The sequence below is a fragment of the Notamacropus eugenii genome, chromosome 6, assembly GCF_028372415.1.
Source record: "Notamacropus eugenii isolate mMacEug1 chromosome 6, mMacEug1.pri_v2, whole genome shotgun sequence".
NCBI classification, from domain to species: Eukaryota; Metazoa; Chordata; class Mammalia; order Diprotodontia; family Macropodidae; genus Notamacropus; species Notamacropus eugenii.
This window is the reverse complement of record NC_092877.1, coordinates 50,079,211-50,094,310: the sequence shown is the minus strand read 5'-3', so window position 1 is coordinate 50,094,310 and position 15,100 is coordinate 50,079,211. Positions and strand designations below refer to the sequence as shown.

The window sequence follows — 15,100 nt, the reverse complement described above, 5'->3', positions numbered from 1 at the left end:
TGCCCTTCCTGAAAAGATCTCATTTCTCTTTATATAAGGAGGGCATTCTGGAATAAGTTGCAGAAATACAGAAAGGGGGAAGGGCAGACAACTATAACATGAAACAAAGAATAGTTTGCTTAAACTAAAGCTAGAAAAAGAAAGAACACGTTCAAGGAACACAGTAGTACAGACTGGTTAGGACACACGCAGATCAAGGGGAGTAAGAGAGCTGGAAAGATATAGTGGAGTCAGATTACAGATGCTTCAATACCATGTAAAGAACCTATACCTCATTCCTGCAGAGAACAGAAGACCATTGGAAGTGAGCAGGAGAGAAAGATTAGTCCTACTTGAAGAAGGTTAATCTCACAGTGGTACGTAAGATAGCTCGGGGGTGAGGAGGCTTCGCACCACAGGCAAGAAGACTAGTTAAGAATCAAAAGTTGGCTCTAGAGAGGAGCTGAAAAAAAAAGAAATTGTATTACTAATAAGGATCTTTCCCAATCCCTTTCTTTTCAAAAAAAAATGTTTTGAACAAGAAGCAGTTTGTGAGGTAGGGGGAAGAAAATGAGTACATTCGGAAGTGACAGTGATTTTAAAACAAAAGATAAACATTTTAAACAATTTTTAAAGTAATTGATTCTAAAATTTGTAAAAAGAATGAGAAGTTATTACAATTCTTCTCATTACCCACTAGATGTCCCTGCTGGGACTATTCTCAAAAGATCTGAGTGAAATCTGTTCTTAGTTCAACCAGGTAACCAGTTCAAAAGTTACTTGGAAAGATTACAAACATATGATTTAGTTCTGTAGACTACTAGATGAAGTTAGAAAAACTTCATTTCAAATTTTCAAAAAAAAAAAAAAAAAAGACAGCTTGAAGGATTATTAATCTTTATTCAAGCACATTTTTTTAAAACACCTCAATTTACTAAATTAAAAAAAATACAGGTTAGTATATTTGCAACATGGAAAAACAGAGGTTAAGAAGGTGCACGTGATGACGATATTTACATAACTGACAACATTGAAACAAGGAGAGTGGACAAAGAAGGGAACAATCCCAAATTCCTAGGTCAGATCTTTTCCATCTTTGAAATCAAGTCATCACAGATTTTCGTTAATTCATCATTTTCTTTAGTCTACAAAGGAAGAAAAGAAAATTTAAATTACAGCAGTACGTACTAAGTACTTACAATCTGGATATAGTCATAACATAACATAACAGTCCTCACGCCTGAGTACTAGTCATCTATGTCATAAAATATCAAAAAAAGATTTCAGCCACAAATTCTTCAAAACTACGACTTCAAGTAAGACAGGAAATATACACACGGAAACTGGGAACAAATCATTTGTAAGAAATGGAAGCTCATGTTCTCCAAACTAAATCTCATCAAAGAATGAAATTAAATCTGAAAGACAGAGTCTACCCTAATAATATCAGACCCTTCCATCTGCACAAACCTATGCTTTTCTCACAACCAGCAAGCCTCAACATAGCCAGCCAGTCTTCTCTCATCTATGCCCAAGGATGGACAGTCTGTTCTCTTTTTGTGTGGTACATTAAGCCTAAAATCTGTCTGCAAATGCCCTTGTATTAGCTCTCCCCAACACAGGGGAGACTAAACAACCCCAACTCTCTGCTCCAAGACAGCCCTTGAAATGCTCAAGGACTCTCCCCCCTTCCCCAACATCATCTTCAGTTCATGACACTTGGGTCAATTTCCATGGTCCATCTCTTTTCCTACCCCTAATCTAACCAGAAAAAAATTATTCCTACTAGTCTGAAAAGGAGTACTGTCAGCACAGGCAAAGGGCTAATTGTCCTTCAAGGCAAGAAATGTTTTTCTTTTTGGCTTCTAGATCCCAAACACTTAGCACAGTAGACCAAACATAGTAGATGTTTCACAAAAGCTTGCTGAACTGGACCAAAGACCTCAAGATCCCCGTCTAGGCCATCTCCCAAACTCTGCCCAATCCCACTCTCCAACAAGGATTTATTGGGTGCTTACTATGTGGCAAGCCCTGTTCAAGACACAAAGACAAAAGTCAAACAGTCTTCCCTACCCCCCTCAATCCTGCACACCTCTCACACACCCAGTCAGCCCTGATGAAGCTACTTCATCCAGCTTGATTCTCAGCTTTCTAAGTCAGCAACTTGACACAAACATCTGATTCTCAAAGGGCAGGTGACTTCAGAGAGTAAGCTTACTTTTTGTTCCAGAGTTTTCTCTAGCGATTGGACTCTCATTTGTTCCTTTCGTAAATTTGCTTGTAACGCCAGAATCTCAGCTTTTGCTTTGCTGCGAACCTGGGCAATTTCTTCATTTGCTCTATCGAATATAAAGAAAAGTTTAATTGTGCAAGGGACCTAAGGATCACAGGCTGTCTGCCACAAGCCTCCCCCCCAATTCCCAGCGATCCAGCACATACAGGTGTAACTTCTCCTCTGCATGAGCTTTCAGGGCTTGGTACCTCTGCTCTTCCTTTTCAATTCTCACTAGATAATCTTCCACACATTTCTTCAATGTTTCTTCATTCTAGAAGAAACAAAAAGTTCATGAGGCAGTTTATACAGAGCAAAGACCATCTGGCTAAAGGCACTGACTGGGGAGCGAGCACTCATCTCAAAACAGGGGGCTGGGGGGTGACTTCAGGGGTTACAGGTTTTTGGCCTCAACCTATCAAGGGAAAAACACAGAGAAGTCATCAAAGACAAAAAGAAAAGGCTTTGTCCCACCACCAGCTTGGTCTTCCGGAGGAGCTGCCAGCCTCCCAGAACTGCCTGAGTTCTTCAGCAAGTGACTTCCCTTCTATGCAACTCCAGGGGATGGCAGGAGATGGCCAGGGTCCTTCCCAGCTCACATGCCTTCTCTATTTCCCACCAGAGCAGGGCTGGGTGCAGGAGATAAGCTTTCTACTAATGAGTGACTTATAAATGTAAACAATATGCAAAACAATGTTTTTCCTTAAATCAGGTAATGGAACACCTACACTGTGAAAGGCAGCATGTCTTTACCAAAGGAAGAGGCTGCCCTAGGGTCACTGATCAGTGCTTTAGACAGAAGTTTCTGCTAATCTCACCAATCCACTTCAGGATTGGGCTAGCCCAGAGCTCAAGCCTGGGGGGGGGGGGTGTCCCATTTTAAATAAAGGATCAATAATGGCAGAATCTATTACTAGCTTTCTGATAACTGGGAAGCATAAAATTCTCTATTTACTGTATTCTAGGTTAGCCACACCTTTCGATATCCTTCTAAAACCTCCTTCTGTTTTTCTAGTCGTTTGAAGAGGTCAGAGAAAGACTTTTCCACGGAATTCAGGTCTGCTGCGATTTGCTGTTTTTCTGACAAAATCGTCTGGATTTCAGCGGCTGCAGCAGCCTTCTGCTTCTGAGCATCCTCTAGGGAATGCAAACATTGAACATAAATACGTTATGTCACTGAACAGTCCACTGTGAATAAATTTCATCATAAATCTGAGAAGTTAATAAGCTGAAATGCTTATCACATTAAAACTAATAGAAAATACATCGGAATACAAGCTCTGAAAGACTCTGCCAAGGCACCAGACCTCCAAACACACAGTCCAAGCAATAGGCTGCCCTGGCTGAGAACAGTCCAGCTCCATATGGTGGCACTCACAACAAGCACGTTGGCCACCAGGTGATGCTTCTTTGGTCATGGCTACCCACAAAACAAAGCAAAACACAAAATGCTGTTTAATTCTTAAAGCAGTCCCACTTTCTGGGTGCTTTAGACCATCCATAAATACTTAATTACTGATACTTTAAGTCTGAGCTCTTTATCCAACAAGTTTATAAGCTACTGGAAAAACTGAGTCATATTAACTTTCTTGCTAATCAAACCAGAAGACAACGAAATCGTGGCTAACTAAATGGAAGGATGACTTAGAATTTCCTTCAGAAGAGAATGAAGGAGTTGATTTCATCATACGCCCAAAAGCAACAAGAAACATCACTGAGAGGGTTCTTGTCATGTGCCTTGTGGCATGCCTTGTGACAAGCACAAGCAGAATACATTACCTATCATGCAATAACCTCTCTTCAATTAAGTCAAGTACAGAGATTCTACAAAGAACAATAATAGCTAACATTTATATATCACCTATGTGCTAAGTACTTTGCAAACATTATCTCATTTGATCTACACAACCTTGGGAGGTAGGTTGCTATTATTATCCTCATTCTACAGGTGAAGAAATGGAGGCAAACAGAAATTAAGTGACTTGCCCAGGGTTGCCCAGCTGCTAAGTGTCTGGGGCCAGTTTTCCTGACTCCAGGTCCAGAGAATTTCACAAGACCCTCCAAACCAAGTCAACATGTACCTTGATACTCTGTGACTTGATGGACATGGTAGTGAATGATGAAAAATGTTGAAAAAAAATGAAGTCTGGAATAAAAAAAAAATGCAAAATTTAAAAGGTTTATGGACCACAAAAAGAAAAAGAAAAGAAAGAAGCGAAAGCAATCTTGTATCCACTTATAAGATGTTCAAACAGGCTTCCGGCTGAAAAATAGGCCTGATAAAAAGAATAATCACCACCACCTCCCAGAGAAGTTTAACAGTCACAATTAAGAAGTCAAAAGAATGTGAAAAAAAGTGCCATAAACAGAGACCATGACTTCCCAACCCAGTGCTGGGTCTGAGAGTCATCCCACCAAATGGGATAGCATGACTCCATCTGGGAGACTGCCTGCTGCCCCGCAAAAGCCACCAGATGTGAATAAAGGGGTTCACTCCTTATCCTCATCCACCCTGTGCTGATCAAGCCTCAGGGAGTTCTGTAGTTCCTCGACCTAAAACAGCCCACCACCAGTGGCTGGGGACACCAGAACTCCTCACACCTGACCCCTGGAGGGGGGGGGGGGGGGAGAGGGGGCAACAGGGGAGGTCTAACTGTAACCCAGTCCCCCTACCAAAGAGAAAGTATGTGCTAAGGGTTGAGAAATCCTTCTTCCCCTTCTATCCTCAAAACTGCTTGCTTTCTCTGATCTCTGAAAAGCAGAGGGAATTTGTCTTTTCCTTCCCTTCTGAACCAGACCACAGAGATAATGTGACAGACACCTTCTTCTACCTCTTAAGCCAAAGCTCCACACCTGGTCAAGCAAATCCAGCACACTTTGGGTACTTTTATTATATCTATGCCTGAACAAAAACAAATGAGTAGGAAATCAAATAAAACAACTCAATAAAGAACTCATTTTTTTTTAAAATCCAAGTTGAAACATTAATAGTACAGAAGTTAAAAAAATAAAAATTAAAAAGATCATAAATATGTGAAAATAATTGAGACATCATGGTATAATGAAGAGACCACTAGACTTGGATTCAGGAAAATCTGGGTTTGAGTATGACCTCATACAATTAGTAGCCATGTGACCCTAGGGTAGTCATGACCTCTCTGGGCCTCAAATTCCTTATCTGTAAAATGAGGGGGTTGGAATCAATGACCTCCAAAGACATGATTCGATGAATGAAAAGACCCAAAGGGGTTAAAAAAAAAAAACAAAGAAATAACCAGGTAAATTGCTCAATTATATTTAAGATCTAAACATCTAAGGAAATTACACATGACCCCTCAACAAAACCAACCACAGATACACAAAAAATAAAATTAAAGAATCACCCCAAGTAACAACAGTTCTTAAAAGCAACAAATGATTGTGCAAATTTAGGAACACAAGCAGACTGATTACCGACAGCCCAGAAAACACTGACCTAGAGAGAACCAGAGAACAGCTGAAAACCTAAAGAGAGCCTACAGTAGATAGGGTAACAATCTACAGACACGCTGCAAAGGACTCCAGGAATAGAAGCACTAACCTTCTTTCACCAAGGCACGTAATCATAAAAACTACAGAATTTTTAAAAAATTCTTCAAACATTATGAAAAAAATTCACATTAAGAAATAGCAAAGTAACATTATGTTTCGCAAAATTAGAGAAAAACAATCATAATTGGACAAAATACATATTCTTAAAAGAAAAAAATTGGATCTTAAAATTACATTCCCTATTCAAAAAATAAAAGAATTCACTTCAAAGATACATGGAAAAATCTAACAAAAATCTACGAGTGAGGATCCTTTCAAGCAACAGAAGAGAAAACCCAAATTCCCTAAATGATAAATGATTAAGAACAATGAAAAAAATGAAATGTATACTTTTAGTTAACACTGAATTTAAGGAACATACTCTTTTTTTCAAACCATAACGGGCACAAATGAAGTGCCACCTAAAATGCTGATTCAAGTTTGTTTTTGAAAACAATTCCCTGATGCTACCCTCGAGGACAAGCACTGCTGATACTCTTTCATTAAGGCCAAATACAGGTTCACCACTTAACACTTTTTGTGGAAATTGCAGAAGCAGTTAGTTCTCTAGGAGCAATATTATAAAAAGAAGACATGTTCTTAATTAAGATTTGATCTTCGATGGAAATGGGCTCTCATCAATATGGGTGGTCTAGCAATTGGTATAAAACACAACCCCATCTCACTCCGTACTATTCTTTCCCAAATCTTCCCATAAAGGATTTATGTTCAGACTATCAAGGAGTAAAAATAAATCTCTACAGATATGTTTAACTAAAATAAGTATAGGCAAGGTTTCTCAGCTATATAAAAGAACCAAGGCCAACAGAACAGGAGGAAGGTGTTGGAGGACAGCTGACTCTAAAACAACAGATAAAGACTCCGGGAACATCCTAAAAGAGGAATATGGTGAGGTAGACTCACTCAGTTTCCCTAACCTCTAGTTTCACAGAGCTAGGAGAAACAACTCTCTAGAGAAAACAAAACAAAAAGTAGGCTTTTTTTGTTCAATGAATAGTTTTTTTTCTTTACAGGCTCAAGCCCTCATCCACAGCAAGAGAATGCACAATTCACTTTCCCCAGAACAAATAAATAAGTGGCCTTTATGAAAAGCATGGAAGGTGGAAGAGAGCTGTTTTATGGCAGGCTTTGGGTTTTAGAGGCAAACTTCCTAATCTCTTTCTTCAAAAGCCTGGAGTAGAAAAAATAATTAGGTGATGACAATGAACATACAGAGGTTGGGCTCAAAAATATAAAACCTTTAAGATTTTTCTGCTCTTTCCCTCAAGGTCCAAACAACAGTCAAGCAAAACAATTAACTTGATTTTTCCTTGTGGTGAATGGGATTAACAGAGTATTAATCCTTCTAAGTAAAACATCTGTAAAGTGCTTAGGAACTCTTGACACTTAGCAGCCCAGATGATAAATATCATAGAGCAAATGTAACTAAACTTAATTTTCATAAGAACATAGGACTTGGAGCTAGAGGGAACCTTGGCAATCACTGGGTCCAACTGCCTCCTTTTACAAAAGGGTAGTAGTAACCAAGGCCCACATTTGTGGGATGATTTGTCCAAGGTCACACAATCATCTGTAGAACCAGATTTCTAATCTACTTCTAACTATTCAGTGCCACCCACTAAACCAGAGCTGCCTCTATTTTTAAAGTGTAATTCCAGTTTTCTATTGTACGCTCTCAATGAATGACCAAAGGCCTTATATCTCTACTGCCCCCCATCCCCCAGCAGCACTCATACTGCTTAGCTTATGGACTGATGGAAGTCTAAGAGTGATGATGTCAGGTTATAAGGAATTTTCTCATGAAGCCCACGTGACCAGAATATAACACTCAAACTCTGTGCTACTGAAAAAGAACTTACATATACAGAGCATGTAATTCTTTGTCTTCATCTACCCTGGGTCCTTTCTATCTCTTGAGCAAAATCAATCTCCTATTTCTAATGATCAAGATCACTCACACTATTCTTCTGGGAAAATGGAGAATTTTCTGCTCTTTACAAACCCTAACATCCTATCTATACCCATTCTGTTCCCTAGGTCTAGATGCCAGTGACTCAAAAATAGAAACAACCTGTAACCAAGATTAGAAGGGAAGCAGAAAGCTGGGAAACAATTTTTACAGCCAGAGTCTCTGATAAAAGCCTCAACTATAAAATGGACAGAAAATTGAGTCAAATTTATAAGAATACAAATTAGCCATTCCCCAAATGAAAAATGGTCAAAAGATAAGAATAGTTTTCAAAGGATGAAATTAAAACTATCTATAGTCATATAAAAAATGCTCCAAATCACAACCAATTAGAGAAATGCAAACCAAAACAATTCTGAGGTACCACTTCACACATATAAAACTGGTTAACATGAGAAAAAAGGAAATGATAAATGTTGGAGAAGATGTGGGGAAAACTGGAATACTAATGCATTGTTGGTGGAGTTGTGAGTAATTTTGGAATTGTGCCCAAAGGGCTATAAAAGACCGTGCATACGTTTATTTCTGTATCCCAAAGAGATCATAAAAAATGAAAAAGAACCTACATGTACAAAAATATTTACAGTAGTTCTTATTTGTGGTGGCAAAGAACTCAAAATGGAGGGAAGGCTCATCAATTGAGAAATGGCTGAACAAGCTGTGGAGATGAATATAATGGAATACTACTGCTCCATAAGAAATGATGAGTAGGCAGACATCAAGAAAAACCTGCAGACTTACATGAACTGATGCTGGGTGAATGGGCAGAACCAAGAACACTTTACACAGTAACAGCCAACTGTGTGACAGACATAGCGCTTCTCAGCAATGCAATGAAATAAGACAATTCCAAAATACTTAGGATGGAAAATGCTATCCACATCCAGAGAAGAACTATGGAGATCAAGGAAGATCAAAGCACACTGTTTTCTCTTTCACAATATGACTAATGTGGAAATATGTCTAACAGAATGATACATGTATAGCCTATATCACATTGTATGTCATCTTGGGGAGGAAGGAGGGGAGAGAGGGAAAAAAAATTTTGGAACTCAAAATCTTATAAAAGTGAACGGTGAAAATTATTTTTACATGTAATTGGAAAAAATAAAATATTATCAAGTAGGGGAAAAAGAAACCATCTGAGTGTGTCAGCATTTCAGAGCCAAAATCACAGTTAAGAGTTTTGCCCCAGGTAGAAAATTTGCCCAAGAGAAGGAAATTTAAAGGACTCTGACAATAGATATAGTTTAATGAAGAAGCTAGGCTCGGAGTTTGGAGGCAGGATAGACTCATGATGGAGAAAGCCCAGTCTTCTAGGGGAAAGAGGAGCAGATGAGGTCTGCACTCTGGAAAGGTTATAGAGCTCATTGGCTTTTTTGTTTTTGTTTTTTGGTCAGTGAGTGATTGCTTTAGGGAGTGAGTTCCTGGCATAGGGATCCCTTTATCAAGGAATATCAGCACCTTCTTATGTGCCCAGCGGCCCTGAGGTTAATGGACTTGCCTGAGCTCCCACACCCAGTATCCTGGCAGGAAAAGCAGCTAAACCCAGGTCCTTCTGACTTCACAGTCTCTATCCATTAGACCATACTGCCACATTTACATATACATTACTAATATCAAAGAAAATGTTAATTTCCTGGTGGACGTGTTTAAAGTCTTAGTGGGTTTTATTCCTGTACTGCATCAGGAAAACCCTGTAGTGGCTTGATACACATTCTCTAGAATATCCCTGCGTGCTCCTAGGCTTCTCTGGGTCTCAGGCTCTTTCTTTTATGCATGAGAAGGCTGGACAAAGCTCAGGTTCTATCAAACTCTAAATCCCATGATTTCAAAGTCTGACTTACCCATCAGCTGAGTTATTATCCTTTCATATTCTTCCACAATTTTCCTATAGGATTATGAAAAGGAAGGAACGGATGAGAGACCATAAGAGAACACTTTAAGGGGGTTTAAAAGTACAGCATCTTAATAGATACATAATTATCTTAATGTATACATTATATGATTACATAATTATCTTAATAGATACATACCCCATTGCTACATATTCTGCATGGTATTTTTCATATTTGTCTTCCAATTCTTGAATTTTCATTTGTTTTTCTTCAACCTATGTATACGTACAAATTACAAATTTAAGATTCCAATGAACTATGTAGTATTTGCCTTACTATAGGTAGAGTACTTCAATTAAAGAAAAATAATATACACAAGACTACAACAATGTAAACAAACTCTGACCAACTGAAAAACTCTTACTTGATCAATTAAATAAAATTAAATGAGAGAGTTGATCAAATAAATGAACTCTGAGCAAATGGAAAACAGTTTTGGTTTCAGAGGACAAATAACAAATGCAACACTTCTCTCTCCTCAAGGCAAAGAGGCAAGGTGACACCAGGACAAAGTGTTACCTAGACTGCACTGGACTGTTCTGATCGGCTTCCTTTGTTATAAAGAACAGCTCAGTATGGAAGAGGGCAGGAAGCTTTTCCTAGAAGTAACTTAAATCAAAAAGGTATGTTTTCCAATGAAGAGTTATAGAAAGTAGATGTAAAAGCAATGGGCTGACTGCCATTGTAGAGAATGACACAGCCAGAAGGAGTCGGACGTCTGCTCTGGAGGGAACTGAAGATTTCTGAACAAGGTGATTCTTACAGCAGAAAAAGGAAGGAAGACATTCTCATTAGTTAGGCTGGCAATAATAATAATAACAGTAACTGTGGAAGATGCAATGAAGCTACCATGTTGTAGCTCATTGGCTAAGAGGACAAGGAAGAGTCAAGGATATCTTACAGGTTATGGGCCTGATACACCCTGAAGGTATATAGTAAGAGCATTATAAACGTTTGTGGACAAGAGTTGATGTTCATTTCTTTAGATACATTCAAATGAAACTTTAAGGGACAATTAATCAGGAGGTGTGGTATAATAATCCTTTCACTGTTCTGTACTGTGTCAGCTTTTCTAAAGTTCACAGATGTTTGAATAAAAATAATTTAAACTAAGCTGGAATCTTTATAGTAGTGATTGGTGAATGAAGTTAGGTAGAAGAAAAGAATTGATTATTTCATCCTTTTGACCATGACATTTGAGAGAACAGAGAAAAGCAAATCTAAAGGGAGATTAAATGCTTTTTCTTCAGAACTCAAACTTAGAAAAAAAAAAAGTTAAAAAGTTTTTTGGAATTTTAAATGCTTTTTGATTCATTCCATTCAGAGGCACTGATAAAACCAAGTAATTCTGAGTTAGAAAAACAAGTCATTTTGACCAATATCATATTAAAATGGGTATTTTATTTATCTGACTTGTCTATAAAGTATAAAATAGGTCTAAGGCTATGAGACTTTTTTTAGTACTTTCCTTGTCCTGAGTATTTGAGATCTCATAATCAAGTTCTTCACCCAATTCCACCCTCCCACTCACCTTCAAATAAATATATTTCAAATATATTTCAAAATGTGATTCTTAAAAATGCCTTCACCCCCAGAATAGAAAAAGACATTCATTCAACTTACGAAAAGGTAACTAGAAGAAGAAACAGTACACTGAGTAAAAAACATGAAACTAATAAGTAAACAATCCATAGACTCCAATATGTTTGTTATCAACTCCTTAGTCATACAACCAAAAGTGAGCTAGAGTTAAAACTATTTTATGCAACTGGAAAGTACTAGAATCTTAAAGGTCCATCTTACTTCTTGTCTGCCTTTTTGCACAGCCACATCCATGTCCTTCTGGCTATACTTCAACACATCTATAATTTCATCTACTGAAACAGGTAAGTCTGTGGCTGTCACAGGAACATGTAAACATTCCAGTGCATCAAAAGGAGGAGGTCCTGTTTCCTGCGGAAAAATAATGGTGTGTAACAAACTGCCAGGGCTGCAAACGAGAAAACAAAGGAGCTAAGTGAATAGAAAAAAGCACACAGGACACTCATTTCTCATCTATCAGGTATCAGTTGTCAGGGTGTAAAGTTTTCCTCAATTGTCACTTGAAAGTTCAAATCCACTTGCTTTGGCCTGAAATTTGTGCTTCAGAATGAAAAGACACATTTCTTCACAGGAGGAAAAAGTCTTCCAACTATGGAGGTCAAAGCAAAACTTAGTACCTTAAGCCACAAAACAAAGAAGAGCTGGTGTTAAAGGGAGCTCTCATTTACTCACCTAGTAAAGGAAATCTGCCATTCTTTATCAACCAAAACCCCAAACCTAATTTTAACATATCATTTCTTTTTCCATCTGATCTCCAAGACACTAAATTTTCATCAATTACTTAAAAAAAAAAAAAAAGCCAGATTTCAACCATTTTCCTTATCCCTGCAAACTCCAGTAACAGTGCTAAGAAGAATAGGATCAGAAAGAGTCATAATCCTTTATAGGTCTCTACTCTTACCTAATACAAGGAATAAAAGAAGTGATGGCCTGAATCCCAAAACACCTCCCCTGAAGAGAAACTCAACAGGAAGGAGACGATGGGCCTCTAATGCAGGCTCTAGACAGACAGCTCTTCCAGATAAGGAATCCAGGATTGGGATCTAGAAGGGACCTTAAAGAACCAGTCAAACTTTCTCATTTAACATGCAAGGAGAATGTGTGTAGTGACTCGCCCAAGGTCAGACTTATTAAGAAGCAGACCTGGAAGCCAAACCTAATATTCTGGGTCACATTTTCAGTGTTCCGTGACACCAAAATGCCACACAAGACTGTACAAAAGCATTCTAAAGGAAAGATTTTTAATTTTTACCAATGCTTCATAATGGTGACAGAGAATGGTATTACATACTAAGAGGCTATTTTTGAAGAGTATTCCTGAATCAATCTGGCTTTCCTGATGTCCCTAATTCAAACATTTCTTACTGGTTTTCAGTAATCACCACTAAAAGTCACCAAGCAAAACACTAACCTTCAACCAGAATATAGTGGTTTTTTCTTCCTTTAAAAATATTAACTGCACATGTTGAAAGATCTAGTCCAGATGCCTCAAAATAAGAGGAAAGAGACCCAGGAGATATTCCTCCTTCCTCCAACTCTCTCCCCCCTGCCCCCCCACCAAAAAAGAACAAATTAACAGTTAACTAGTAGTAGAATTCAAGTCTAATAAATTTTTTTTAAAGAATAAGCAATTACTTACAGGAAAATTAAGCGTTCCTAGGAAGTCAAATTCATCAAGTTTTGTACCATGTTGGTTTTCCTGAGTTTGCTTGCTTATGTCCAAAAGGCTTTAGAAAAAAGGAATATGCTTTTTTAAGTTTAATTCACTTCTAATTAGGGCCCCACTACTCACAAACATGGCACTATTTCACATTCTCAAATAAACCAGTGTTGCTATCTGGGCAGGTCCTCCTTCCAACAACGTAGCCTGCAACTCTGACTTAGTAGGGCTTCAAGAATTGCTTGCCCTGGTTCAAAGAAAACAAAACCCCTAGAGGTGGAGAGAGTCCTGGGGGGAGGGGAGCCTCTCCAATCTCAAACGCCTGCCAAGATCACGGACCACACCCCATACCAAAACCGATCAGGAGATGCTTGAGGGATATTTAAATTTTCTAGTCAAGTTGATGATTCTCACCTTCCTAGCTCTAACTGAACTCTAATTAGCTGGAAGCTTCTCAGGGCTGGGGAGGAAGGTCATCCCTCTCCTGCAGCCCAGGTGCAGGCACCTGGACTCACTCTACCTTTTGCATCACACTACAGCACCAACTGTGTCCCCCAAGTGGAGAAAAATTTTCTAGTTGTGGCTCTGGTCCCCAATAGGTAGTATAATACCTGGGCCACAGAAAGCATGAGTTTGTTGAAATAAACTCAATTACACCAAAAGAAGACAATCATCTCACCTGTTTGTTATTTCAGTAGTTACAGGAGCCAGTTTATCAGGGCTTTCTTTCAGAAGTGGGTCAAATTTGAGATATAAAGACTGTTTTCTCAAGGCAGATTCCTTAAACTAAAGAGAAAAAAGAAAAGATCCCCCAAATTAGTTAAACTGCTGCACAAAATACAATCACCTCAAAGATGATTTTGGCTTAGCATTTGTAATCAGAAATAGAAATACCCCTACATCAAATAACATGTCTAAATTATATCAGATTTCAAATTTTTTTAGTAATATATTTTATACTTACTGAAGAAGTTCCAAATTGTTCCAAATAGTCAATTTCTATACCCGTACCTAAAACTGAAGAAAAAAAATTCACCAATAAAGTATTTCAAATGACATTAGAGGATTACCCTTTGCCCCAACCTCTACCAATATTCACATCAAATAAATTCCAGATACATCCTAAAATTTAATTTTCAGCTAAAAAGAAAACTTACAAAAAAGTGCCTATTACGCTAGGCATATATGTTATCTATTAAATTCTCCCAACTCAAATCCTTAAGCAAAGGTCTTTAGAAACTGCATTAGTAAATGAAACCTAAGAGACTGAAATAATTAATCCTAATGTGCAAAAGATGGCTGACATAACTAAAATATGTTAGCAACTGCAAAACTGAATAGAGGATCATAGATTTAGAACAGGAGGGAGTGTGAGATGTCATTTAGTCCAACTGTGACCCAGAGATTAAATGTGGCCCAAGGTCACACAGTCAGAACAGGATTCACACGCAGCACGCTCTCTACTCCATCATGCTGACATTTAGTCTTCTTGTTTACTCATATGTGCAAATATTTTTCTGTAAAGCTTATGTCAAAGGAAATTTAAGATTAAGTATTAGAGGTCTTTAAATTCATATTAAGAGTAGCAGTAGATACCGAAAACATTTAATCAGACTACTCTTCATAAAAAGAAAAAAATTATAATTCCAATCTAGTCTGTGCACAAACTTTCCAATTTAATGTAACCAAAATTATCCATTTTGCACTTCATAATGTTCTCTATTTCTTGTTGGGTCATAAATTTCTCTATTCTCCATAAATCTGACAAATACACTAATCCTTGCTCCCATAATCTGCTTACAGTATCAATCTTTATACCTAGATCATGTATCCATTTGGACTTTATTCTTGTGTACAGTGTCAGGCATTGGTCTATGCCCAGTTTTCGCCACACTGTTATCCAGTTTTCCTAGTAATTTTTGTCAAACAGTGAGTTCTTATCCCAGAAGCTGGGATCCTTGGGTTTATCAAACAGTAGATTGCTATATTCATTAACTACTGTGTCTTGAGTATCTAATCTATTCCACTGGTCTACTCTTCTGCTTCTTAGCCAGTACCAAGTGGTTCTGATGATTGCTGCTTTATAATACAATTTGAAATCTGGTAGGGTTAGGCCATCTTCCCTAGCA

General features: G+C 38.0%; 1 protein-coding gene across 2 annotated transcripts in view; it reads right to left on the bottom strand.

Annotated features, from left to right (window-relative positions):
* Positions 1-859: 859 nt before the first annotated feature.
* TACC3 (transforming acidic coiled-coil containing protein 3) overlaps positions 860-15,100 on the bottom strand; it is a 30,016-nt gene continuing 15,775 nt past the window's right edge. For both annotated transcript variants that reach the window (XM_072619988.1, XM_072619989.1), the window contains 10 exons: positions 13,936-13,988; positions 13,651-13,757; positions 12,951-13,038; positions 11,513-11,662; positions 9,848-9,924; positions 9,659-9,702; positions 3,228-3,388; positions 2,419-2,525; positions 2,198-2,318; positions 860-1,124 (listed from right to left, as the gene is read on the bottom strand). In XM_072619988.1, the coding sequence (XP_072476089.1) occupies positions 1,059-1,124; positions 2,198-2,318; positions 2,419-2,525; positions 3,228-3,388; positions 9,659-9,702; positions 9,848-9,924; positions 11,513-11,662; positions 12,951-13,038; positions 13,651-13,757; positions 13,936-13,988 (974 nt within the window). In that variant the 3' untranslated portion in view covers positions 860-1,058. The remainder of the gene's footprint in view (positions 1,125-2,197; positions 2,319-2,418; positions 2,526-3,227; positions 3,389-9,658; positions 9,703-9,847; positions 9,925-11,512; positions 11,663-12,950; positions 13,039-13,650; positions 13,758-13,935; positions 13,989-15,100) is intronic.